This window comes from Aphelocoma coerulescens, chromosome 3 (genome assembly GCF_041296385.1).
Source record: "Aphelocoma coerulescens isolate FSJ_1873_10779 chromosome 3, UR_Acoe_1.0, whole genome shotgun sequence".
NCBI classification, from domain to species: Eukaryota; Metazoa; Chordata; class Aves; order Passeriformes; family Corvidae; genus Aphelocoma; species Aphelocoma coerulescens.
The window spans coordinates 15,851,936-15,877,234 of record NC_091016.1 but is presented as its reverse complement, the minus strand read 5'-3'; the positions used below and the strand labels follow the sequence as shown (position 1 = coordinate 15,877,234).

The 25,299-nt window shown below is 56.7% G+C and overlaps 2 protein-coding genes across 2 annotated transcripts; both read right to left on the bottom strand.

The window, feature by feature from the left end:
- Positions 1–2,717: 2,717 nt before the first annotated feature.
- Positions 2,718–22,050, bottom strand: LOC138107009 (serine/threonine-protein kinase pim-1-like). Its single transcript, XM_069008340.1, has 7 exons — positions 21,976–22,050; positions 21,058–21,229; positions 5,448–5,941; positions 5,312–5,362; positions 4,729–5,098; positions 4,340–4,516; positions 2,718–4,044 (listed from the first exon to the last, which is right to left on the bottom strand). The coding sequence occupies exons 1-7, from the start codon at positions 22,048–22,050 to the stop codon at positions 3,905–3,907; spliced, it is 1,479 nt and encodes a 492-aa protein (XP_068864441.1). The 3' UTR covers positions 2,718–3,904.
- On the bottom strand, positions 20,859–24,197 carry LOC138107008 (serine/threonine-protein kinase pim-1-like; the record flags this gene model as incomplete). The annotated part of the gene is made up of 5 exons (XM_069008339.1): positions 20,859–22,299; positions 22,595–22,771; positions 22,984–23,353; positions 23,567–23,617; positions 23,703–24,197. Coding segments are annotated over 5 exons (1,233 nt in total), but the record flags the coding sequence as incomplete, so codon positions are not given.
- Positions 24,198–25,299: the final 1,102 nt, after the last annotated feature.

Here is a 25,299-nt window from a genome sequence, read left to right as displayed (position 1 = left end):
GCTCAGCTCACAGACTCTTGGGCTGGGAGCGGGGCCACTCCACTTCTGCAGGCACGATGTCCCCGGTCTTGGACAAACAGTTTTCTCCTAGGAGAGCCCTGCATAGTGTTCCACACATCTTTCATAAAGGCCCAAACCAACTCCAGACACTGTACCTACAGCAGGTTTCCATAAAGGACTGCAGAAGTCCAGGACAGCTGCAAGTGAGTGTTGGAAGGGTTTTATCCTGGTCCTGACAACAGAAATCTTAATAATCTGAAGGAATTTCATTCAGATGTAGTATAGGATCGGAGTTTTTTCTATGGATATGTTTCACGATGACTAACAAGCCGGTACAAGGCTGCCATGTGAAAGCATGAGCATGTCCTCCAAAGTGACCAGATTAATTGTCCATTTTATTATTCTTCTGGTTTTTTCCCCTCTAATAAGCCAAGGCAAGCTTTTCCTGGAGACAGAACATGTGTGGGATGAACTGTGGTCCCTCGCAGGGTCACAGGGCTGGCAGTGACAAAGCAGGCAATCTGCTTCATTGGGAACCACTACAGAGCTACACCCCAGTGTGGGTTTCAGTAGCAGGGTATTATTAAGAGCTCCTTTCCTGCATGAGATACAAAAAGAAGGTCCCTGATGATCATCTTGCAGCCATGCAGTAAAGAAGTGATCCTGCTGCCCTAATTAAGCTTTGGCTGTGGCAATTACACTCTTCCCACTCACCTTTTCACACAGACACTTCAGGTTTTGCCCCACACTCCTGCAATACTGGCAGTCGCTGTTTCCTATTGACTGTTCTTCCCCAGAGAGTGACAGTATAGCTGCAGCTTGGAAACAAAATGCCCTGAGATCTGGGTATCTTGAAGGAGCATGAAATGCTAATTAAATGTTAATCTTGGTAGCTACCCAGATCTGCACTTACCAGTATTCTGAGGCACCAGCAGGAGGATCATGCGTCATTCCCGTTTGTTGGTGTTCCTGTTTCTGATGTGCAAGAGCAATGACTTAGCGGAGAGACAAAAATGCCCCTATTCAAACAGTGGGTGTGCAAGTAGACATGAAGTTTCACTGTCTTTTCTAGGATATTTTAGAAAGATCTAAGAGAATATTGCAGGAGGGAGCAGGTGCCTAATTTTGTCTCCAGAGGAATCCCCAAAGGACACATCACTCTGCTGGTGATGGCAGGAAACCCCATAAGCTCACAGACTAGTTTTCCCTGACACATACCAGCCTTCCCAGGCTTTACTAGGCTGGGATTTAAACCATAGCAAAGCAAACACACGCAGCCAAGTGACACAGAGTTTTTCCTCCAGAAATTGGAAGGAAAACCTGAGGAATTGGCAGCTAGCCCCTCAGAAACATGAGGAGCAAAAGCCAGTCTTCTACCTGAGAGCTGCCTGGGCAGGGGCAATTCTTCCGATTGCATCAGCGTGGCCGTGGCTAGAAAGGGCAGCGAGGAGAGGAATTCAGCGTCTCCTGGCAGCCCCTGAAATCCCAGCTCTCACTTGCGTGCACCGGGGATTCTGCTTCAGACTCTGAACTTGCGCAGCCGCTCCTTGGGCGCTGTTTGCCCCCAGGCACAGCGGTGGGTGCTGCAGCAGCTGTCCCGCACACAGGGCTCTGGAGCCTCCCCGAGGCCGCCAAGGACTGGAGGAGGCCACGTGCCCGGGATCTGGTGCAGCACCGTGGGGCTGTGGGGGATGCTTTGGTCTCTTTGGGGCGGGGGGTGGGGAGCAGGGCAAATGGAATCAAGATGAGACAGGGATCAACCAGCGCCACGCCAGGCAGCGATTTTTCCTACCGGGGCTCCTCTGAGTTTAGCGAGCTAATGAGGCCTGCGGAGCAAACGAGACCCGGGAGCGAGGAGGGAAGGGCTGGCTGGGAAGGAGTCAGATAAAGCCCTTGCAGGCATTTCTCTTTCTCAGGGGCTCCTGGGGAGACAAAGGAGACAAGAAGGATGTCCCATCTCGTGACACTCCCTTTTTTCCTTCAGGAGCTGTACCGCAGTCACTGCATACGAGAGTTTCCATCGTGATCCCTTTGATGCCAGGGAGCACAAAGAACTTGGAACCTTGCCGGAGTCCAGCCCTGCCTGCCTATCTTGGAGCAGAGGGGAAAGATGAAGAAGTATTTGGGCGGGGCTTGAGCCGAAATGGCATTTTGCCGCTTCTGATTTCCTCCCAGCTTTTGCAGCGGGGCGACCACTGCGTCCCTGCAAACCGCTCCCCTTTCCAAAGCACACGCGGGCCTGGCTGGCAGCTCCGGCCTCTCGAAGGGGCTGCTGCCGTTGGCAACAGGAGCTGTTGTTGAAATTTTCGCGTTGCTTAACCCCCCCTGCCAAAGGCCACCGAGTGGCTGAGGAAGGACACAAAAAGATTACCCTGGAGGAAGGGGACCAAAAGCTTGGAAAAGGATGAAAGAAAGGCTCCGATGACAGCGACAAGAACAAGATTTATTTTTGACAGCAAATTAACACCCGCCGCCCTCCAGCCCTCCCAGATTCGCAGGCCGAGCGGTGCTGCTTCCGTGCCTGAGGTGCTGGCACCCTGGGGAGAGAAACCAGAAAGCCGCGGTCAGCCGGACAGGGCTCCTGTCCCCCCTGTCCCAGCACGGCCTGTGCCCGGGCCAGGCTGCTGGCGGTGCCAATTCTCCGTTTCTAGAGGAGAGCAGCATGGCAGGCCACGTTCCACCTCCTCCATTTAAACACGGCAGAGCAGTCTCCTCAGCAGCTGCAAGAGCGGGATGCTCGTGTGCCCGCTGCCGTCTGCCGGAAGCCCTTCTGCCACCCGTTGCTGTGAAGCCGGGTACCCACCTCTGGAGACCTGCTGCCAGGAGAGGAGCCGATCCCGCACGAGGTCCTCGTCCGTCTTGAAGGCGATGGCCCCGCAGACCGCGGCCCCCCGGGGTAGCGCCGGCACCGGACGCACTCCACACACAGGGGGCCAGCGCTTCCCCATGCGGTCCGGGCACCCGGTGCAATCTTCCTGGAAAAAGCAAAGAACGATTGCATGAAAGTCAATTCAAAACAAGACCTGGAAGCAAGAAAAAGCGTCAAAGGTTATCACCGTATCACGGGCCTGGGGAGGGTCTGAGCACTCCATGCAAGCATTAAGGCTCTCCACGGCTGGGGAAAAACCCCACCTTTCCCACGCGTAAGCCCACCCCTTCCTCAAGGGCCCGCAAAGCAGACCAGCAGGGGCACGCCTTCGGAACCCGCCCCCCTCTGCTGCCCCCCGTCCCTACGGACGGATGCTTTTGCCAGGCTGGCTCCCCCCGCCCCAGCCCGGGCCAGGCTGGGTGGCAGAAGCTGTCAGCAAGGCCGGGCGCTGGCTCCCCCTGCACAGCATCCGTGCCCTGTCCCGCCAAAAAGCAACTTGGCGGCCGGCGGAAAAATTAATATTCCCCGGTGCCGCCAAGCGGGGAAGCTCCGGCGCCTGGCCCGGCCGAGCCCTGCCACGCCTGGAACCACGAGCATCCCCCCATCCCTCCGCCGGCTGTGGACTCATCTTGATTCCGTCGGGGCGCAGAGCGTGTCCTCCAGGAAGGGGCCGCAACCAAAGCCAACCGGCTTTGCCCCGCCAGCGGCCAGCTCGAGGACGGTGTTGTCCGGCTCCAGGTCGTGCTCCAGAAGAACACCCCGGCGGTGCCTCGGCTTGCGGGGACATCACGATGCCATTGAGCTGCAGGGGGATGTTTCCCCTTTTCCAGTCCGTGGCAACTTCACCGCACTGCCACGACTTCTCCAATAGGATGGGGAGCACTGAGCCGCTTCCTCCACAAGGCGCCGAGGACCAGCGGAAGCATCTCCTCGGCTGCGCTCTCTCCTCCGTGCCACGGCCGCAGGGAAACGCTCTGCCGTTTTCTTCGAGCGCCCCGAGACGCGTGCAGCTGGTGCTTGCTGGGCTCCTGGATCCTACTGTGCAGAGGGATGGATCTCTGCTCTCTCCTGGGCCAGGTGACGGTCCTGCAGCCAAGAATGCTCAAACAGGTCTTCCAAGGACGGCCTGTGCGCGGGGTCCATGGATAAACACCACCGGATGAGGTGCTGGCACTCTGGGGAGAGAAACGGGAAAACGCTGCTCAGCGGGACAAGGCTCCTGCCCCTGCTCTCCCAGATTCCACGGTGCCCAGGCCACACTAGGAGCGCTCGGAAGCTGCACCCCAACCTTCCCGTCGATCCTCCCTTTCGGACAAGAGCAGCCCAGAGGCACACGTGCCACCTCCTCCAGCTAACCCCAGCAGATCAGCCTCCTCCCTAGCTGCAAGAGCAGGACGCCTGCGTGCCACCTGCCCTCTGCCAACCACGTCCTTCCCCCCCTCCCCCCGTGCCGTGAAGGCGCATCCCCACCTTGAGACACCCGGGGCGGGAAGAAGAGCTGGCCCCGGATGATGTCCTCATCCGTGTTGAAAGGAAGGTGCCCACAGACCAGCTCATAGAGCAGGATGCCCAGGGACCAGATGGTGGCTGGCTGGCCATGGTAGCAGCCAAAGAGGATCCACTCCGGCGGGCTGTACTCCGGCGTGCCTACGGGACACGGGCGCAGCTCATCAGGCCCTGATGAGTGCTGCTCCCTCCCAGCCAGCTCCCGTTCCACAACAGGCAGCCCTCGCCCCGCCGGAAAGCAACTTGGCTGCAGCCGGCTGCAGAAGGATTTCCCCTCGCTCCCTCCCTCTTCCCCCTCTGCCAGCAAAGGGGGGAATCTCTGCTGCCCGGCTGGGCCCCGCCTTCGGGCTCACCTGACATTCGGGTGTAGAAGGTGTCCTGGAGGACCGTGCCGCACCCGAAGTCGATGAGCTTTGCCTCGCCGGTGGCCAGGTCGACGAGGACGTTCTCGGCCTTGATGTCGCGGTGCAGGACGCCGCGGCTGGTGCAGTGCCGCACGGCCTCCAGCACCTGGCGGAACAGCCCCCGCGCCACGGGCTCCGTCAGGAAGCCCCGCTCCTCCAGGAAGTACCAGAGGTCCTGACAGCGCTCCGGACGCTCCATGACCAGCGCGAAGCCGTCGGGCAGCTCGAACCAGTCCAGGAGCCGCACCACGCCGCGGAAGCCAGGGCGCGACACCATCCAGAGCAGCGCCAGCTCCAGGGGCACAAGGGCGCCGTTGTGCTGCGGGGGGGACCGCGATGCCGTCAGCGGGGCCGATGCTGCGCCGAGCCTTCGGCACCCCGGCCCGGCCCCACCGCCGCTCGCCATTGCCCGGCCCGGGACGCTCCGCGGCCCCCGCTCACTGCACGCTCGCTCCCCTCGCAGCGTCCCGGCTCCCACCCTCCCGGGCCTCGCCCTAGCCCCGCCCGCCACGCCCCGCCGGCTTTCACTCACCAGCCGCGCCCACTCCGGGATGCGATCGCGGGACACTCGCTTGATGGCCACCTGCAAGTCAAGGCGAGCGGCGGGCTGAGCTCGTCGCCCGTCGCCCGCCGCCCGCCGCCCCCCTCCGACCCGGCCCCACTCTTACCGGGGCGCCGTCGGCGAGCCGGGTCCCGGAGTAAACGCTGCCGCAGCCGCCGCTCCCCAGCAGCGGGCCCTGCCGGTAGAGCTGCTCCAGGGGAGGCTTCTCCGCCCGTGCGGGCGGCACCGCGCTCTCGGCATTCTGCCCGGGGCCCCCGGGCGCTGCTGCTTCCCGAGCCGCCCCGGGGCCGGCGGCCGAGCTGACGAGCGGCGGAGTTCGGAGCGGGGAAGCTGCCGGCGATGCTGCGGACGACGCTGCCGGGGACGGGGCGGGAGCCGGGCGGCAGCGGGGCGGCTCCGGGCGGAAGCGCCGGAGGGGCCTCGTTCGGGGCCGGGGCCGGGCCAGGGCCCGCGCCAGGCGGAGCCAAAAGAGCGTGCTGCTCCGCCAGCACCAGAGCGAGCGGCACTTCCAGCGGCGCCGCTGCCAGTACGGAGAGAGCCCGGCGGAGGCGGCACCGCGGCGGGCCGGGCAGGGGCGGGCAGGGGGCGGCCCCGCCGAGGGGCGGCAGCGGGGCGGCTCCGGGCGGAGCCGCGGGAGGGGCCTCGGCCGGGGCCGGGCCAGGGCCCGCGCCAGGCGGAGCCAAAAGAGCGTGCTGCTCCGCCAGCACCAGAGCCGCTGCCAGGACGGAGAGAGCCCGGCGGAGGCGGCACCGCGGCGGGCACGGGGCGGCCCCGCAGAGGGGCGGTCCGCGGGACGCGGCATGAGCCGCGCTGGGAGAGGCGGAGACAGGGACGGGACGGGACGGGACGGGACGGGACGGGACGGGACGGGACGGGACGGGACGGGACGGGAGTGAGTGGAGTGTGAGAGGGAGAAGGGGACGGAGAGCGAGCGGAAATCCGAGTGGAAAACCGATCGAGAGAGGCGCTGCCGCTGCTGCTGCCGCTGCTGCTGCCGCTGCTGCTGCCGCTGCTGCTGCCGCTGAGCCGCCGGAGCGCGCGGCCGTTCCGTTCGTCCGTTCCCTGCGCGAGCCCACCGGAGGAGCCGGCGCGCGCCCCGCGGAAGGGAAGAAGCAAACAAAGAAATAAATGCCCGTGAAAGAAATAACCTAATAAATCAATACAGAAATAAAGAAAAGTGTGGGCTTGTAGCTTTCTTCTTCCTTGGGTGAGATGAAGCATTTCACCGGGAAGAGTTCCCTGTCCTGATGGTTGTGCGACAGTGGACAGGAGTGGAGCCTTTAATTTTCAGGTAGAAAAGATAAATCGTGTCAGTAATGTCATCTCTTTTCATCCTCTGTTGAGACAGTTGCAGGCTGCCAAAAGACAGAGTCTGCAATGTGGAACTTGGTCCCAAGCTTCTTTTTCTGCCAGAGGATGAGGAGGGGAAGTATCCCAGAATCACGGAGTCACGGCATGGTTTGGCTTGGACGGGACCTGAAAGATCACGTCGTTGCAAGCCCCCCTGCTGTGGCTAGGGACCCCTGGCACTGGACCAAGGGCTTGTCTAGAGCTCCATCCAGCCTGGCCTTGAACACTGCCAGGGAGGGGGTAGCCACACCTTCTCCGGGCAACCTGTGCCACGAGAGTCATTTTTCTGAATACCTCATCTAAACCTACTCTCTTTCCGTTTGGATCCATTCTCCCTTGTCCTGTCCTTGCCTGCCCTTGTCCAAAGTCCCTCTCCAGCTTTCTTGTAGGTTGCCGTCAGGTCCTGGAAGGCCACGGTTCCGTCGAGCCTAAGCCTAAGTGTCTTTTGCCGGCTGAAGAAGCCCAGCTGTCTCAGCCTTTCCTTGCAGGAGAGGTGCTCCAGCGCTCGCTAAATCTCGGTGTCCCCCGTCCGCACGTGCTCCAGCCCGTCCGTGTCCTTGCCGTCCGTGCTGGGGAGCCCGGCAGAGCCGGATGCAGCGCTGCAGGTGCAGTGTCACCGGCGTGGAGGAGACACGGCCCTGCCAGCGGCTCCGGGAGCCAGCAGTTGGCGACTGGCCGCCCGCTTGCCAGAGAGCCGGGGCCTTTGTGCCTCCCCTGCTCCCCGCGCCTTTCCCCGCCGCTCCCTCGCTCCCTCGCTCGGGGGAAATCCACCCTCTGCCGCCCCGCCCCGCTGCCCCGGGGGCTCCCCGGCGCCATCTTGAGGGCCCCAGGCCTCGGCCTCACCAGGCTCACCCGAAGGCCGTGGGGACACAAACACACGCACAGAAAGTGCCCTAGGGTTCCAAGGTCAAGCTTTTGCCTACGGCATCAGTTTGCTTTCAGACTGTGGACGAGATTATAAAATCACCAGGAGGAAAGAGCATGAAAAAGTTCTGCTTGGGCAGTACCTCAAGGCTTTGAGGGAGAGGGTTTGTGGTGCTTCCTCGCTCACAGGGAGCTGCAGGAAGTAAAACTAGAAATAAACTAGTAATAAACTAGTAAAAATAGTCATAACCCCGTATTAATTGGAAGGAAAACCTGAGGAATTGGCAGCTAGCCCCTCAGAAACATGAGGAGCAAAAGCCAGTCTTCTACCTGAGAGCTGCCTGGGCAGGGGCAATTCTTCCGATTGCATCAGCGTGGCCGTGGCTAGAAAGGGCAGCGAGGAGAGGAATTCAGCGTCTCCTGGCAGCCCCTGAAATCCCAGCTCTCACTTGCGTGCACCGGGGATTCTGCTTCAGACTCTGAACTTGCGCAGCCGCTCCTTGGGCGCTGTTTGCCCCCAGGCACAGCGGTGGGTGCTGCAGCAGCTGTCCCGCACACAGGGCTCTGGAGCCTCCCCGAGGCCACCAAGGACTGGAGGAGGCCACGTGCCCGGGATCTGGTGCAGCACCGTGGGGCTGTGGGGGATGCTTTGGTCTCTTTGGGGCGGGGGGTGGGGAGCGCCCACTCCGGGATGCGATCGCGGGACACTCGCTTGATGGCCACCTGCAAGTGGGGAGAGAAACCAGAAACAACGCCCATATTTAATGTGACTCCTCCTGGGAAATCATAGAATCACAGAATGATTTATATTGGAAAGATCCTGAGAGATTTTCTACTTCCAAAGCCCTGGCTGTGGGCAGGGACATCTTCCACTAGACGAGGTTGCTCAGGGCTCAATCCAACCTGGCCTTGAATGCTTCCAGGCTTGGGGCATCCACAGCTTCTCTGGGTAACTTGTTCCCTGTACCTCAGCAGCCTCCCAGTAAAGAATTTCTTCCTAGAAACTTGCAAAAGAGAGTAGAACTATTTCTGTAAATACAACAGCAACAAAAGGAGGGCTGAGGAGAATCTCTGCCTTTTACTGGATGTGGGGGGAAACATAGAACAAAGCATGAAGAAAAGCCTGAAGTACTTAATGTACTCTTCCTTCCCTGGGTGAAGACTGTCAGGATGGGCGAGCCCAGGGAGTGGTGGAATTAAATGGAATTAAATGCAGTTGGTGGCTGGTCCCAAGTGGTGTTCCCCAGGGCTCAGCACTGGGGCCAGTCGTGTTTCATATCTTTATCAATGATCTGGAGGAGAGGATCAAGGGCATCTCAGCCAGTTTGCAGACGACGCCAAGCTGGGTGGGAGCGTTGATCTGCTGGAGGGTAGGAAGTCTCTACAGAGAGATCTGGCCAGGCTGGATCATGGGCTGAGGTCAGTTGTATGAGGTTCAACAAGGTGAAGTGTCCCGTCCTGCACTTGGGCCACAACAACCCCACGGAAGGCTACAGGCCGGGGGCAGAGTGGCTGGAAAGCTGCCCAGCAGAAAAGGAGCTGAGGGTGCTGCTTGGCAGTGGCTGAACGTGAGCCAGCGTGTGCCCAGGTGGCCAAGAAGGCCAATGGCATCCCGTCCTGGGATATGCTTTAGTGGTGGCCTTGGCAGTGTTAGCGGCCTCAGGTTATTGGGGGGACTCTGTGATCTTAAAGGTCTTTCCCAATGGAAACAGTTCTGTGATTCTAAACCTCCTCTGTGATTCTAAACCTGTGATTCTAAATGCTCTCGAAACACTTTTATTCCTTGATCTTAAGCTGTGTGTTTGAATTGAGGAGATTTTGTACAGAAAGGTTGGACCAGAAGATAAATGCAGGCAATTTAGCTTCAATGGCACTTGTTTCATCTGCTTTTCTGCTTCCTTTCCCCATGGGGGGCAGATTTGGGAGTATTTGTCTTGTGCTTTTGAGTTCTGGCCCAGACTTGCTCATGGATGTGCTGTAAAACCTTAGCTACCCCTTTCTACTGACAAAATCTTGCAGGCTGGTGGGAATTGCTAGAGACAAGGCTTATAAAGCAGTCCCCAGTATGATTAGCCCAGTGTCCCTGCTTAAATCCAGGCCTGCTTGTATTAAAAAGGAGCAAACTCTTCTAACCACCCCGCCTTTTATTTGTAGCTCTTGGGGCAAGTCCTGTGTGCCATTCCAACTCTTTCTTATCAAATGTGTGAAGTGATGTTGCTGCTGTAGCAGCAGCCTGAGTTCCGTGGGAACAACTCCAAAGCACTGTCCTGGGTCCCACTGCAGTGGGCAAGGTCAGAGACTTGCCTCTGCTGCCATGGGCATCCTGCCATGGGGAGAGCAGCTGCTGGGGCTTCCCCCATTCTGCTGACAGCAGTCTGCCTCCAACATGTGGACTGTATGGCCATGATTTTGACAGAATGTGCAAAATGCATCATTTGAACATTTTTTATGTTGCTCTAACATGACCTGACTCGAGCAGTTTGGTAGGCAGGACGCCCTGTGGGCAGGGCCATGGCAGGGATGGGTGGCTGTCACTTGCACTGGCAGTGTTATTTTTCCATGCAGGCTCCTGATGCTGCGGGGCAACGCACCAGCAGCTGTGTGGGGCCCAGCGACCAGCAGCACACCGAGGAGACCCTCATCTGCACAGAGCCCATCGCCCCTTTGCTCCCCCCATGGCGGCACAAGACAATTCCGCCCCAGGTGAAGGGCTGCAGCAGACTGGAGACTCCTTCAGCCAGGACTCGTTGCAATCTCCTTCCTGCAGCTGTGCCCGGAGGATGTTGGCCTGCAGCGGCGGTGCCGATGGCCAGGAATGCTGCTCGGCTCAGGGAGGCGGAGTGGGTACAAAAGCTGCGCTCAAAGCGCTGATCGCGAGACCCCAGAGCCGCTGGCAAGTGCAGCAGCTCTTCTTCATTCCGTGCAAGTGAGAGCCCAGCCTTAGAGCCTGTCCCGGGGGACAGGGAAACGCTCTGTGTATAGTTTTGAATGTTCAGGGACAGCCAAGATGAGAATTGTTTTGAGGCAGGTGATGTTAATGTTGGGTTTGGGTGTGTCTGCAGGAAAGAAAGCAGGAATGAACCCCTGCCACAAGGAAGGAGAACATTTGCATGGCCAATTTACACCCTACAGATACACGGATCATATCGGCCCGCTGAATACTGGGAGCATCTATTGCAGGGGGCAAAGCTTCCTTTAATAGATGGGAAAGATGAGATTTGAACAAATAATTTTGCTGATGCAGAAAAAGGGATGAGACCCACTGATCCCTTGCCTCAGGGTTAGTTCTGCCAAATCCTGGGCACGGCCCCTTTGGAATGATTCCTTAATTGCTGATATGCAGCTGGAATGCTGAATGCATCTGGGGAGAAGAATTGCTGAGTATGTAAGGTGGCATTTTTGCTGGATTAATTCTGGACTAGGAGTGTGTAGGTACAAAAATACTGTTAGCGAGGATTTTCTTGCTATTTTCTAAGTCTGTGAGAGACTTTTCTCTCTCACAGAAGAGGTAGCAGGGAATGTAAACACCCAAGACACCTGCAACCTTGAAAAGTCTTGTTTATGGTATAGTAGAAAAATATTTTGACAATGGATGTTTTAGGATTTTAGCCAATCACCCCCAAGGGGTGGCTGGTCCTTTGTCCAATTAGACTATGAAGAAAAAAGTCTATAAAAGACTTTGTAAAATAATTCAATGAATCAATCTTGCTGCACAATTCCTGCCTGCTGGATCTTCTCTCCTCCGCCTCCCTATGGCTGTGGGACACAGTGATATACCGTAGGAACCAGGCCTGCGGTAATAGGAGTGAGCTATCTCATTAAAGCTTATCTTTCTCTCTTTTACTATTGACTGTAATGTTCTACAGGGGGAAAAAAATCCTGATTTCAGAAAGTTATTCTTTTTTTTTTACCGCTTGGCTGCCACATGATTTTATCATCGGTGGAGGACTGTAGAGAATGATTAGTTCTCTGAGTTTTAGGAGCTCTGTTGGAGAGCATTTCAGAATGACCTGCCCAGTGGTTTTTCCATTAGGAAGATTTTCAATTGTTAGGATTAGCCAAGATCAGAAATATTTTGAGGCAGGTCATGTTTATGTTGGGTTTGGGTGTCTCTGCAGGAAGGAAAGCAGGGAATAAACCCCTAGAAAAATGAAGTAGAGCAAAAGTGGATTGTTTGGATAGGCCAGTTTGTTCCCTACAGATATGGGCTGCTTGAATACTGGGGATATCTAATGGAGAGTGCAAAGCTTCTTCAACTTCTAACATGGGGTACCACTGTTCATGTGCCAGCCCTTCGTTTGTTGTGAACAGAAAAAATCAAATCCAAAAAGTGCAAAACCCAGCCCAGATCTGAGTGGGAGTTACAAAAATAAATGCCTTGAGAAGTAGCTTTGGAAAGTGCCTTTCCTCCTAGACAGTGTCAAACCCACAGGCCTAGCCTGCTGGGGCTTAGGGCTGGCTGCCCTTGGGAAGGGAAGGGGATGGTGTTGGGATGGGGGTTTTGCGGCCATGGAAACGAGAGAACCACGGGCGAGCGTGTCACAAAGGGGCAGCCCCGCGCTGAGGTTGTGAAGGTCGCGGGTGTCACAGGCACAGCGGCAGGAGACGCGTCCGGCTCTGCCTCTCTGCGCCGACTGCTGGCGATTGGAGTCCCCCGACCTTGTTCTAAGGCTGGGTACCAAGCTCCCGTCGCTGTCTACGCCGAGAGCGTTCCCAAATTCAAACCCAGATACTTCTGCGAGGCAGAAGCACGGGTTCGAACATGGACTTCACTGGAAAAGGAAAGACCGCTGAAGAAAAAGGTGAGGATAGAATGGAGATGAAAGGCCTCGGCCAAATGGAAAAAAATCCCAGCAGATTTCAGGGAAGACTGGTCGATGGTGGTCAGTGCGGGCTCTGTGTCAGAGTAGGTGGCTGACAGGTACAGATGATCCTGCAAGGATGCCCAAGGCATCACAACATTCTGTCCTTGGTTTACTCTGCTTTCTCCTTTTTCTCAGTAGCCAAATCACTCATACTGCCAGTAAGGACAGGGACTGTGGCCACAGCAGACCACAAAGTGGACATGGTCATAAGATGCAAGGCCTGTTTCTATCTTAGCCATCAATGTCAGGTCTCACTAAAAATAAATTTCCCCTTCTTCGTCTGCTGGCTGATCAGCTCAAACCCTGAGGATGTTATAACGGTGCTATTAAAACACCAGCAAGGCCTGCCTGCTTGCTGAGAGGTCTTGCTGGTTTGCAGGAACAGCAGTCAGGACTGTGTGGGTCTGTACTTGGTATGCACAGAAGCCCAGTCTCAAGAAGGAATGGGTTTTTTCCCCTCTTATCATTGCAGCCTTCCACCTTGCCCTTCAGGCTTGCCAGGTCCATACTGTTAAGAACAATCACAGTGATGCTAGTTTCATGAAAGATAAAAACAAAGCAAACTTCTCAATACTTAAAAAATCCTTGGATGACTTACCCATTCAATGAGTAGATAGCAGAGGCTGGAGTTCGACTAACTCACTTCTTCCCTTGTACCTGATCTACAGCTTCTTCTGGAGACAAAACCTCAAGGAAGAAGTGGATGGAGACCATGCCTAAGGAGGGCCCTGTGTGGCCTCCCCACCCTGGTGCCCTCCCGCCTCTGCCTGGCTGCAAGGATGCTGTGCAGACCCCCAGGCTTGGCAGTGCAGGTCTCCGCTCACAGCCTGCTCAGGGGGCCTTGGCCCAGGAGCCCCGGCAGGGGCAGCTGAGCAGCGCTGCCCCCGGGGTCACTGCCAGGGAGGACACGGTGAAGGCTGAGCATGGCTCAGCCTCACAAAGAGGTAAGGAGGGAGCTGGGCCGCTCTCTGGCGGGAGGAAGGCTCTTGTGCCAGCCTAGAGAGCCTGGGCACATTGCCAGGGAACAGTTCTGCCCTGCATGTGCCCCCTGCAATGAGCTGTGCAGCTCCCAGTGCCCCGTGTAGCTGTAGGGCTGCTCAGCTGTGGGGCCGGGAGAGGAGCAGGAGGGTGCGTGTGCAGCTGAGCCATTCCTGGAAAGCACAGGGCTCTGGGCTCCCTGCTGTCCCAGGGCAGCCCGGAGGCCAGGCTGTTCCTGTGCTGGCTCTCTGGAAGTGGGTCAGGGTGTCTCCCTGGTCTGCCTCAAGTGGCTGCTGGCAGGAGCGTGTTTCCCTGTGCAGCTCTTTAGAAGTTTCCAGGTGGTCTGTCCCATTAAATACGTAGCTTCAGATGCTTTAGGTTTGCATTGCGGCCTCTCTTATATTTTGTGTCTCCACTTTGCAGGCATGACTGGTACAGTCTTATCAAGAAGTTTTCCTTGGACATTTCCTATGTTCCCTAACCGTCAAAGCCCTTGCCTCCTGTCCAGAAGAGCTCTCTTTCCTCAAGCTCAGGAAGAGGGTTCTGCCTGTCTGAAGAATGTTTGAAGATTTGGATTTTTACATTAGGCTTTGTAGTTACAGATGTACATATGTTCTGACATGTAGATGTAGGTTTGAATAAATGTGTTGTAATTTTATATTTTAAAATTTGAAAATAGATTTTCAACTGTATATCTTTTATTTTGAGGGGTTTTTTTTCAGTTTTAAATAAAATAATTTTTAAAAAAAACAAGCCGAGAATGTGAGACCTGCTGGCCTAGAGGTTGTCAGAGTGCAGCTGACTCAACAAGCCATTGTCTCACGGTATTCTTTCCTCACAGGGCCTCTCCTCTTCCTCTTTTGCCATGTTTTCTTCATGTCATTTGTGCTGCTGTTTGTTAGTTAGCATTCCAATGGGGCCACCTATTACCATGTTTGGGGGACAATGGACCCAGAAGATCCTGTGTAGTCTACAGTTTTCTGCCTCAATGTATTCTGTGCTCACAAAAGGCCTGAGCAAAGCAACAAAGAGAATGTGCCCAAATCCCAAAGCTTTGCTCCTTTGCAATCTCAGACAGATCTGGCTCAGAGGTGTCTTCAATCACAATTCCATAGGTAAGAAGAGGACGTGTATTTCACTGGCAAAAGAGGCACTGCTTTGGAAAAGGCATCTGTATGTATATTTACCCAGGACAGCAGTCCAACAGCGTTGTTTGCGACTTGTTTGCAGAAGGATGAGCGAACTGTGAGGTTATTGAACAGGTGACAAGGGTTCCTCAAATCTGTACTGCAGCCTGGGTGCCATTCAGCCCAGAGTTATGGGATAATGGCGTAGTACGTCCCACACACATTCTGCCTCCAAGAAAAGCTTGGCTTGGCTTAATCGAGTGAAATAAATAGAAGAGCAATGAAATGGACATTTAAACTCGGCACTTTAGAGTGATTCTCCTGCTTTCCAATGTCAGCCCTGTAGCTCATGCTCCCAAGGCTTGTTATGAACGAGTGTCTGAGATTGCTTAAAAATTCACTGTCAAGGTTATCAGTAAAACCAGATTGAATATGTCCTAGGTTACAGTGTAAGATGCAACCAACAGTATGTATTCTATTGTCACCTTCACAAGCTGTTAAAAGAGATGGGGCTGTGTTTGTTATCTCCTACCATGACTCATCCTTGCTAAATCCCTCTGGAGGCTATCTCTGTTTAATGGGCAAGCAATGACCCACTGCATGACTCATAGAATTACATCAGCCCCTTGGGAGATGCTCCACCCAGGGGGAGGAGCCAAGCATTCCCACCTGGATATAATCAGGTAGGATTGAAGCACAAGCAGCTCTTCCCTCCTGGGTTCCCAGAGGATAAGAGTTACTACTGGACCTTCAGCCGAAGACCAGACCCTTCAACAGGATCACTGCTTCAATAGGACCACTTCATCTGGGCTGCTACCACCACCCTGATTAACAGGGTGTCAGGTTGTATCCTGACTCTGTCAGTGTTCTTGTACTATTGCAATTATTTTCATTTTCCTATTAAATTACAGTTCTGTCTTGTGATTTCTCACTGGTTTGCTTTCAAACTAGTGCAGAATATGAAGTAACAGCTCAACAAAATTTGTTGGCAACATTCACACTATTACTTACTAGTCCTTTAAGGCACAACAAGGGAAAAAAGCAACACACAAAATGCAGTCAATCAAACCAGACATGAACTGAGAACTCTGTGTGTGTGTGTGTTGTGTGTGTGTGTATGTTTAGACGGGTTTTGACAAAGGGAGAGAAAGGACAAGGATGAAAAGGAATGTGGCCTAAAAGCTTAACAGCACTCAAGCTTAACAGTAGTTAAACTGGAGCCGTGAGGAGTGGGGGGATTGGCCCAGGATCCATTGTTGATCGACGATCCTGTGAGTACAGGAAACTTGAGCTCGCTGGCTCTGAGAGGCCCCACTGGAGGTTGCCAGTGGCAGCTGCTGTGGTCCAGGAGAGCTTCGAGGGCTTCCTTTTGGGCCGCTGTTGATGGGCCACAAGACAGTGGGCTTCAGTCATAAAATGCTTCCTCATGGCCGCACTTTGGGTCAGCAGCCTGTCTTTGGAAGTGCGAGAAGAAGGATGTTATGGCATTCAGGCAAGAAAAGTAGTTTCCAAGACTGTTCATAGAAAACCCCAGGATCTGGTTAGACAGCACAAGTTCTGGGAGCACTCAGTGTTTTGGGCAAGCTCAAGAGGAGCTTAGTCCAGGGGCTGTTCATCAAGGCTGAGGCCTAACAAGCATTTCTGAGATCACAGTGTGGCCTGATAAGGCCAGGGAAGATTCACCACCCCAGTGTGAAGCATGAAGTTTTGATGTAAAAAGCCATGGCCCAGTGGAACCCCGGGGCAGTTTCCTCAGGCCTGCGGGAGAATCCTACTGCAGATCCTTGTGCCACTGATTCCATCTCTCCCCACTTTTCTCAGTTCTTAGTGGCAAGGTCACTTAGGTTAGACACACAGCTCACAAGAAGTGCTCCTGTGTTTCTCTATACAATGAATTAAAGTGAGACTACACATCCCAAATCTGCGTTTTCTTTCTGGCAATCTGACTGATTGCAGGAATTTCTGGAGCAGGAAGTTTGCTTCCTCAAATATTTACTGTGCATGGTAATGAGCACAGAGAAAAGATTTAATGTTAAAAGCTTTGCCCAGGCAATGCTCCTTTGACAAGTTCTCTCCTTAGCTCTCCTTGGGAAGATCTGAAAGGTTCAATGACCCCAGCAAAAGCTCCTGCAATGGTTGTCCGCCAGCAGAGCAGGGCTGTCAGCTGTGAACCAAGTGTTGCCACAGGCAGCAGCTTAGCCAGGGCAGCAAATCAGGAGCTAGGAAGGAGCTGATCTGAAGGCCAAACCTCCTTAGCTCCTTCCAAGAGCACTGCAACAATTCCTCATTCCAAGGAGGTGCAGTGCTGGACACCAGAGCTCTGTGTGAGGACTGGACACAAGTTTGCTCCCACGGAGTGCCGTGATGGTTTCTGCAGGAGCTGTGGGCTCCTGTGCCTGCCGGACACCATGAGGAGAGAAGGAGCCGAGTACACTGACACACCTTTGCCTTGAGCATAGCCCGGCCTTGACCAAACACACTGAAAGGTTCCCCCTTGGCCCATGTCTCGAAACGCCAGGTCAGCTGTTTGATGACTCCAGTTGGTTTGGTGTAAAAAAATTTCCCTCAGAAATACTAGTGTCTTGGGGTGACTTTATGATGTGTATTCCTTATCGCTGCCCTATGCCCAGAAATTAATTTTGTGCCTTTTTATGCCTTTAAACTGAGCCTGAGAAGGGGAAGGAAAAACTGAGCAAAACTTTTTCAAAGCAGTTTGCAGCTTGTTCAAGGTCACACAGAGATAGCGACTTTTTTTCCAGCTGTGGCAGGGGAGGGAGGAGGCACCCGGCTCGCGGCTGCCCGGTCAGTTTTTGGCCAGTTGTTCAGTTTCTTTTTCTCCAGAGAGAGACTGAGAGTTGAACATTTTTTCCTTCCCTGGCATTTCAGATTTTCTCTCTTTTCTACTGGACTGCTTCAATATCAGTGCACGTCAAGAGGACTTTCCATCGAGCACAGAGGGCCTGGCCCTGGGCCAAGTCCCAGCTCCGAGGAGACCAAAGGGAGAGCTCTTAACACTTTCCCAGGTTTTTTCTCCACAGCGAGAGATTTTTATTATTTAGCATTATTTTCCTTTTCCCGTGTGTTTGTTAAAGAAATAGTTTTTATCTCTTTCCCTTTCCTTTGAGGAAAATTTATTTTTTCCTGAAGCTGGTGGGGGAGGGGTGGTGACCTGCCTTCTCTCAGGGGATATATTTCAAAATTTGGCCAAACCGGTACAACTAGGTTTGTCTTCCTCCGTGCCTTCCTCTCAGCAGCCTTGGGGTTGTTCCTATGTGAAGCCATCTGTCTCAGTTTGAGAAAACTTAGGGCAGTCTGGAATAAGTTGTCTCCTCTAAACTGTTCCAACAATCCCTTTCCAGCAATAGGAAATGAATACTAATAGATGAAAGTGGAAAAAACCCAACACTTTATTAACAAACAGAATGCCCACAAGGCAAGGAAAAATAAGTAAGTAACTTGTAGATATCAAACTGTCAGACCTCACCGTCCTCCCACTGGAACAAAGACCCAAAATGCCAGAGGAAAACCCGCCCATGACACGCGTTACAAGATGGCGCCGGCTTCTCTCTCGGGAAAAACAGGAGCTATCACGGAGTAGTTCTAGCAGCAGATGAAAGCTCGGTGGCTCGCCCAGCGTCGACTTCCCCCCCACGGCAGAGCTCCGCAGAACGGTCATGGCAGGTGAAGTGGCTGGGCTGGTGCCCCTCGGTGTCTTTTCTCCCCAGCGTGGCTCAGCTCACAGACTCTTGGGCTGGGAGCGGGGCCACTCCACTTCTGCAGGCACGATGTCCCCGGTCTTGGACAAACAGTTTTCTCCTAGGAGAGCCCTGCATACTGTTCCACACATCTTTCATAAAGGCCCAAACCAACTCCAGACACTGTACCTACAGCAGGTTTCCATAAAGGACTGCAGAAGTCCAGGACAGCTGCAAGTGAGTGTTGGAAGGGTTTTATCCTGGTCCTGACAACAGAAATCTTAATAATCTGAAGGAATTTCATTCAGATGTAGTATAGGATCGGAGTTTTTTCTATGGATATGTTTCACGATGACTAACAAGCCGGTACAAGGCTGCCATGTGAAAGCATGAGCATGTCCTCCAAAGTGACCAGATTAATTGTCCATTTTATTATTCTTCTGGTTTTTTCCCCTCTAATAAGCCAAGGCAAGCTTTTCCTGGAGACAGAACATGTGTGGGATGAACTGTGGTCCCTCGCAGGGTCACAGGGCTGGCAGTGACAAAGCAGGCAATCTGCTTCATTGGGAACCACTACAGAGCTACATCCCAGTGTGGGTTTCAGTAGCAGGGTATTATTAAGAGCTCCTTTCCTGCATGAGATACAAAAAGAAGGTCCCTGATGATCATCTTGCAGCCATGCAGTAAAGAAGTGATCCTGCTGCCCTAATTAAGCTTTGGCTGTGGCAATTACACTCTTCCCACTCACCTTTTCACACAGACACTTCAGGTTTTGCCCCACACTCCTGCAATACTGGCAGTCGCTGTTTCCTATTGACTGTTCTTCCCCAGAGAGTGACAGTATAGCTGCAGCTTGGAAACAAAATGCCCTGAGATCTGGGTATCTTGAAGGAGCATGAAATGCTAATTAAATGTTAATCTTGGTAGCTACCCAGATCTGCACTTACCAGTATTCTGAGGCACCAGCAGGAGGATCATGCGTCATTCCCGTTTGTTGGTGTTCCTGTTTCTGATGTGCAAGAGCAATGACTTAGCGGAGAGACAAAAATGCCCCTATTCAAACAGTGGGTGTGCAAGTAGACATGAAGTTTCACTGTCTTTTCTAGGATATTTTAGAAAGATCTAAGAGAATATTGCAGGAGGGAGCAGGTGCCTAATTTTGTCTCCAGAGGAATCCCCAAAGGACACATCACTCTGCTGGTGATGGCAGGAAACCCCATAAGCTCACAGACTAGTTTTCCCTGACACATACCAGCCTTCCCAGGCTTTACTAGGCTGGGATTTAAACCATAGCAAAGCAAACACACGCAGCCAAGTGACACAGAGTTTTTCCTCCAGAAATTGGAAGGAAAACCTGAGGAATTGGCAGCTAGCCCCTCAGAAACATGAGGAGCAAAAGCCAGTCTTCTACCTGAGAGCTGCCTGGGCAGGGGCAATTCTTCCGATTGCATCAGCGTGGCTGTGGCTAGAAAGGGCAGCGAGGAGAGGAATTCAGCGTCTCCTGGCAGCCCCTGAAATCCCAGCTCTCACTTGCGTGCACCGGGGATTCTGCTTCAGACTCTGAACTTGCGCAGCCGCTCCTTGGGCGCTGTTTGCCCCCAGGCACAGCCGTGGGTGCTGCAGCAGCTGTCCCGCACACAGGGCTCTGGAGCCTCCCCGAGGCCGCCAAGGACTGGAGGAGGCCACGTGCCCGGGATCTGGTGCAGCACCGTGGGGCTGTGGGGGATGCTTTGGTCTCTTTGGGGCGGGGGGTGGGGAGCAGGGCAAATGGAATCAAGATGAGACAGGGATCAACCAGCGCCACGCCAGGCAGCGATTTTTCCTACCGGGGCTCCTCTGAGTTTAGCGAGCTAATGAGGCCTGTGGAGCAAACGAGACCCGGAAGCGAGGAGGGAAGGGCTGGCTGGGAAGGAGTCAGATAAAGCCCTTGCAGGCATTTCTCTTTCTCAGGGGCTCCTGGGGAGACAAAGGAGACAAGAAGGATGTCCCATCTCGTGACACTCCCTTTTTTCCTTCAGGAGCTGTACCGCAGTCACTGCATACGAGAGTTTCCATCGTGATCCCTTTGATGCCAGGGAGCACAAAGAACTTGGAACCTTGCCGGAGTCCAGCCCTGCCTGCCTATCTTGGAGCAGAGGGGAAAGATGAAGAAGTATTTGGGCGGGGCTTGAGCCGAAATGGCATTTTGCCGCTTCTGATTTCCTCCAAGCTTTTGCAGCGGGGCGACCACTGCGTCCCTGCAAACCGCTCCCCTTTCCAAAGCACATGCGGGCCTGGCTGGCAGCTCCGGCCTCTCGAAGGGGCTGCTGCCGTTGGCAACAGGAGCTGTTGTTGAAATTTTCGCGTTGCTTAACCCCCCCTGCCAAAGGCCACCGAGTGGCTGAGGAAGGACCCAAAAAGATTACCCTGGAGGAAGGGGACCAAAAGCTTGGAAAAGGATGAAAGAAAGGCTCCGATGACAACGACAAGAACAAGATTTATTTTTGACAGCAAATTAACACCCGCCGCCCTCCAGCCCTCCCAGATTCGCAGGCCGAGCGGTGCTGCTTCCGTGCCTGAGGTGCTGGCACCCTGGGGAGAGAAAACAGAAAGCCGCGGTCAGCCGGACAGGGCTCCTGTCCCCCCTGTCCCAGCACGGCCTGTGCCCGGGCCAGGCTGCTGGCGGTGCCAATTCTCCGTTTCTAGAGGAGAGCAGCATGGCAGGCCACGTTCCACCTCCTCCACTTAAACACGGCAGAGCAGTCTCCTCAGCAGCTGCAAGAGCGGGATGCTCGTGTGCCCGCTGCCGTCTGCCGGAAGCCCTTCTGCCACCCGTTGCTGTGAAGCCGGGTACCCACCTCTGGAGACCTGCTGCCAGGAGAGGAGCCGATCCCGCACGAGGTCCTCGTCCGTCTTGAAGGCGATGGCCCCGCAGACCGCGGCCCCCCGGGGTAGCGCCGGCACCGGACGCACTCCACACACAGGGGGCCAGCGCTTCCCCACGCAGTCCGGGCACCCGGTGCAATCTTCCTGGAAAAAGCAAAGAACGATTGCATGAAAGTCAATTCAAAACAAGACCTGGAAGCAAGAAAAAGCGTCAAAGGTTATCACCGTTTCACGGGCCTGGGGAGGGTCTGAGCACTCCATGCAAGCATTAAGGCTCTCCCACGGCTGGGGAAAAATCCCACCTTTCCCACGCGTAAGCCCACCCCTTCCTCAAGGGCCCGCAAAGCAGACCAGCAGGGACACGCCTTCGGAACCCGCCCCCCTCTGCTGCCCCCCGTCCCTACGGACGGATGCTTTTGCCAGGCTGGCTCCCCCCGCCCCAGCCCGGGCCAGGCTGGGTGGCAGAAGCTGTCAGCAAGGCCGGGCGCTGGCTCCCCCTGCACAGCATCCGTGCCCTGTCCCGCCAAAAAGCAACTTGGCGGCCGGCGGAAAAATTAATATTCCCCGGCGCTGCCAAGCGGGGAAGCTCCGGCGCCTGGCCCAGCCGAGCCCTGCCACGCCTGGAACCACGAGCATCCCCCCACCCCTCCGCCGGCTGTGGACTCATCTTGATTCCGTCGGGGCGCAGAGCGTGTCCTCCAGGAAGGGGCCGCAACCAAAGCCAACCGGCTTTGCCCCGCCAGCGGCCAGCTTGAGGACGGTGTTGTCCGGCTCCAGGTCGTGCTCCAGAAGAACACCCCGGCGGTGCCTCGGCTTGCGGGGACATCACGATGCCATTGAGCTGCAGGGGGATGTTTCCCCTTTTCCAGTCCGTGGCAACTTCACCGCACTGCCACGACTTCTCCAATAGGATGGGGAGCACTGAGCCGCTTCCTCCACAAGGCGCCGAGGACCAGCGGAAGCATCTCCTCGGCTGCGCTCTCTCCTCCGTGCCACGGCCGCAGGGAAACGCTCTGCCGTTTTCTTCGAGCGCCCCGAGACGCGTGCAGCTGGTGCTTGCTGGGCTCCTGGATCCTACTGTGCAGAGGGATGGATCTCTGCTCTCTCCTGGGCCAGGTGACGGTCCTGCAGCCAAGAATGCTCAAACAGGTCTTCCAAGGACGGCCTGTGCGCGGGGTCCATGGATAAACACCACCGGATGAGGTGCTGGCACTCTGGGGAGAGAAACGGGAAAACGCTGCTCAGCGGGACAAGGCTCCTGCCCCTGCTCTCCCAGATTCCACGGTGCCCAGGCCACACTAGGAGCGCTCGGAAGCTGCACCCCAACCTTCCCGTCGATCCTCCCTTTCGGACAAGAGCAGCCCAGAGGCACACGTGCCACCTCCTCCAGCTAACCCCAGCAGATCAGCCTCCTCCCTAGCTGCAAGAGCAGGACGCCTGCGTGCCACCTGCCCTCTGCCAACCACGTCCTTCCCCCCCTCCCCCCGTGCCGTGAAGGCGCATCCCCACCTTGAGACACCCGGGGCGGGAAGAAGAGCTGGCCCCGGATGATGTCCTCATCCGTGTTGAAAGGAAGGTGCCCACAGACCAGCTCATAGAGCAGGATGCCCAGGGACCAGATGGTGGCTGGCTGGCCATGGTAGCAGCCAAAGAGGATCCACTCCGGCGGGCTGTACTCCGGCGTGCCTACGGGACACGGGCGCAGCTCATCAGGCCCTGATGAGTGCTGCTCCCTCCCAGCCAGCTCCCGTTCCACAACAGGCAGCCCTCGCCCCGCCGGAAAGCAACTTGGCTGCAGCCGGCTGCAGAAGGATTTCCCCTCGCTCCCTCCCTCTTCCCCCTCTGCCAGCAAAGGGGGGAATCTCTGCTGCCCGGCTGGGCCCCGCCTTCGGGCTCACCTGACATTCGGGTGTAGAAGGTGTCCTGGAGGACCGTGCCGCACCCGAAGTCGATGAGCTTTGCCTCGCCGGTGGCCAGGTCGACGAGGACGTTCTCGGCCTTGATGTCGCGGTGCAGGACGCCGCGGCTGGTGCAGTGCCGCACGGCCTCCAGCACCTGGCGGAACAGCCCCCGCGCCACGGGCTCCGTCAGGAAGCCCCGCTCCTCCAGGAAGTACCAGAGGTCCTGACAGCGCTCCGGACGCTCCATGACCAGCGCGAAGCCGTCGGGCAGCTCGAACCAGTCCAGGAGCCGCACCACGCCGCGGAAGCCAGGGCGCGACACCATCCAGAGCAGCGCCAGCTCCAGGGGCACAAGGGCGCCGTTGTGCTGCGGGGGGGACCGCGATGCCGTCAGCGGGGCCGATGCTGCGCCGAGCCTTCGGCACCCCGGCCCGGCCCCAGCGCCGCTCGCCATTGCCCGGCCCGGGACGCTCCGCGGCCCCCGCTCACTGCACGCTCGCTCCCCTCGCAGCGTCCCGGCTCCCACCCTCCCGGGCCTCGCCCTAGCCCCGCCCGCCACGCCCCGCCGGCTTTCACTCACCAGCCGCGCCCACTCCGGGATGCGATCGCGGGACACTCGCTTGATGGCCACCTGCAAGTCAAGGCGAGCGGCGGGCTGAGCTCGTCGCCCGTCGCCCGCCGCCCGCCGCCCCCCTCCGACCCGGCCCCACTCTTACCGGGGCGCCGTCGGCGAGCCGGGTCCCGGAGTAAACGCTGCCGCAGCCGCCGCTCCCCAGCAGCGGGCCCTGCCGGTAGAGCTGCTCCAGGGGAGGCTTCTCCGCCCGTGCGGGCGGCACCGCGCTCTCGGCATTCTGCCCGGGGCCCCCGGGCGCTGCTGCTTCCCGAGCCGCCCCGGGGCCGGCGGCCGAGCTGACGAGCGGCGGAGTTCGGAGCGGGGAAGCTGCCGGCGATGCTGCGGACGACGCTGCCGGGGACGGGGCGGGAGCCGGGCGGCAGCGGGGCGGCTCCGGGCGGAAGCGCCGGAGGGGCCTCGTTCGGGGCCGGGGCCGGGCCAGGGCCCGCGCCAGGCGGAGCCAAAAGAGCGTGCTGCTCCGCCAGCACCAGAGCGAGCGGCACTTCCAGCGGCGCCGCTGCCAGTACGGAGAGAGCCCGGCGGAGGCGGCACCGCGGCGGGCCGGGCAGGGGCGGGCAGGGGGCGGCCCCGCCGAGGGGCGGCAGCGGGGCGGCTCCGGGCGGAGCCGCGGGAGGGGCCTCGGCCGGGGCCGGGCCAGGGCCCGCGCCAGGCGGAGCCAAAAGAGCGTGCTGCTCCGCCAGCACCAGAGCCGCTGCCAGGACGGAGAGAGCCCGGCGGAGGCGGCACCGCGGCGGGCACGGGGCGGCCCCGCAGAGGGGCGGTCCGCGGGACGCGGCATGAGCCGCGCTGGGAGAGGCGGAGACAGGGACGGGACGGGACGGGACGGGACGGGACGGGACGGGACGGGACGGGACGGGACGGGAGTGAGTGGAGTGTGAGAGGGAGAAGGGGACGGAGAGCGAGCGGAAATCCGAGTGGAAAACCGATCGAGAGAGGCGCTGCCGCTGCTGCTGCCGCTGCTGCTGCCGCTGCTGCTGCCGCTGCTGCTGCCGCTGAGCCGCCGGAGCGCGCGGCCGTTCCGTTCGTCCGTTCCCTGCGCGAGCCCACCGGAGGAGCCGGCGCGCGCCCCGCGGAAGGGAAGAAGCAAACAAAGAAATAAATGCCCGTGAAAGAAATAACCTAATAAATCAATACAGAAATAAAGAAAAGTGTGGGCTTGTAGCTTTCTTCTTCCTTGGGTGAGATGAAGCATTTCACCGGGAAGAGTTCCCTGTCCTGATGGTTGTGCGAGAGTGGACAGGAGTGGAGCCTTTAATTTTCAGGTAGAAAAGATAAATCGTGTCAGTAATGTCATCTCTTTTCATCCTCTGTTGAGACAGTTGCAGGCTGCCAAAAGACAGAGTCTGCAATGTGGAACTTGGTCCCAAGCTTCTTTTTCTGCCAGAGGATGAGGAGGGGAAGTATCCCAGAATCACGGAGTCACGGCATGGTTTGGCTTGGACGGGACCTGAAAGATCACGTCGTTGCAAGCCCCCCTGCTGTGGCTAGGGACCCCTGGCACTGGACCAAGGGCTTGTCTAGAGCTCCATCCAGCCTGGCCTTGAACACTGCCAGGGAGGGGGTAGCCACACCTTCTCCGGGCAACCTGTGCCACGAGAGTCATTTTTCTGAATACCTCATCTAAACCTACTCTCTTTCCGTTTGGATCCATTCTCCCTTGTCCTGTCCTTGCCTGCCCT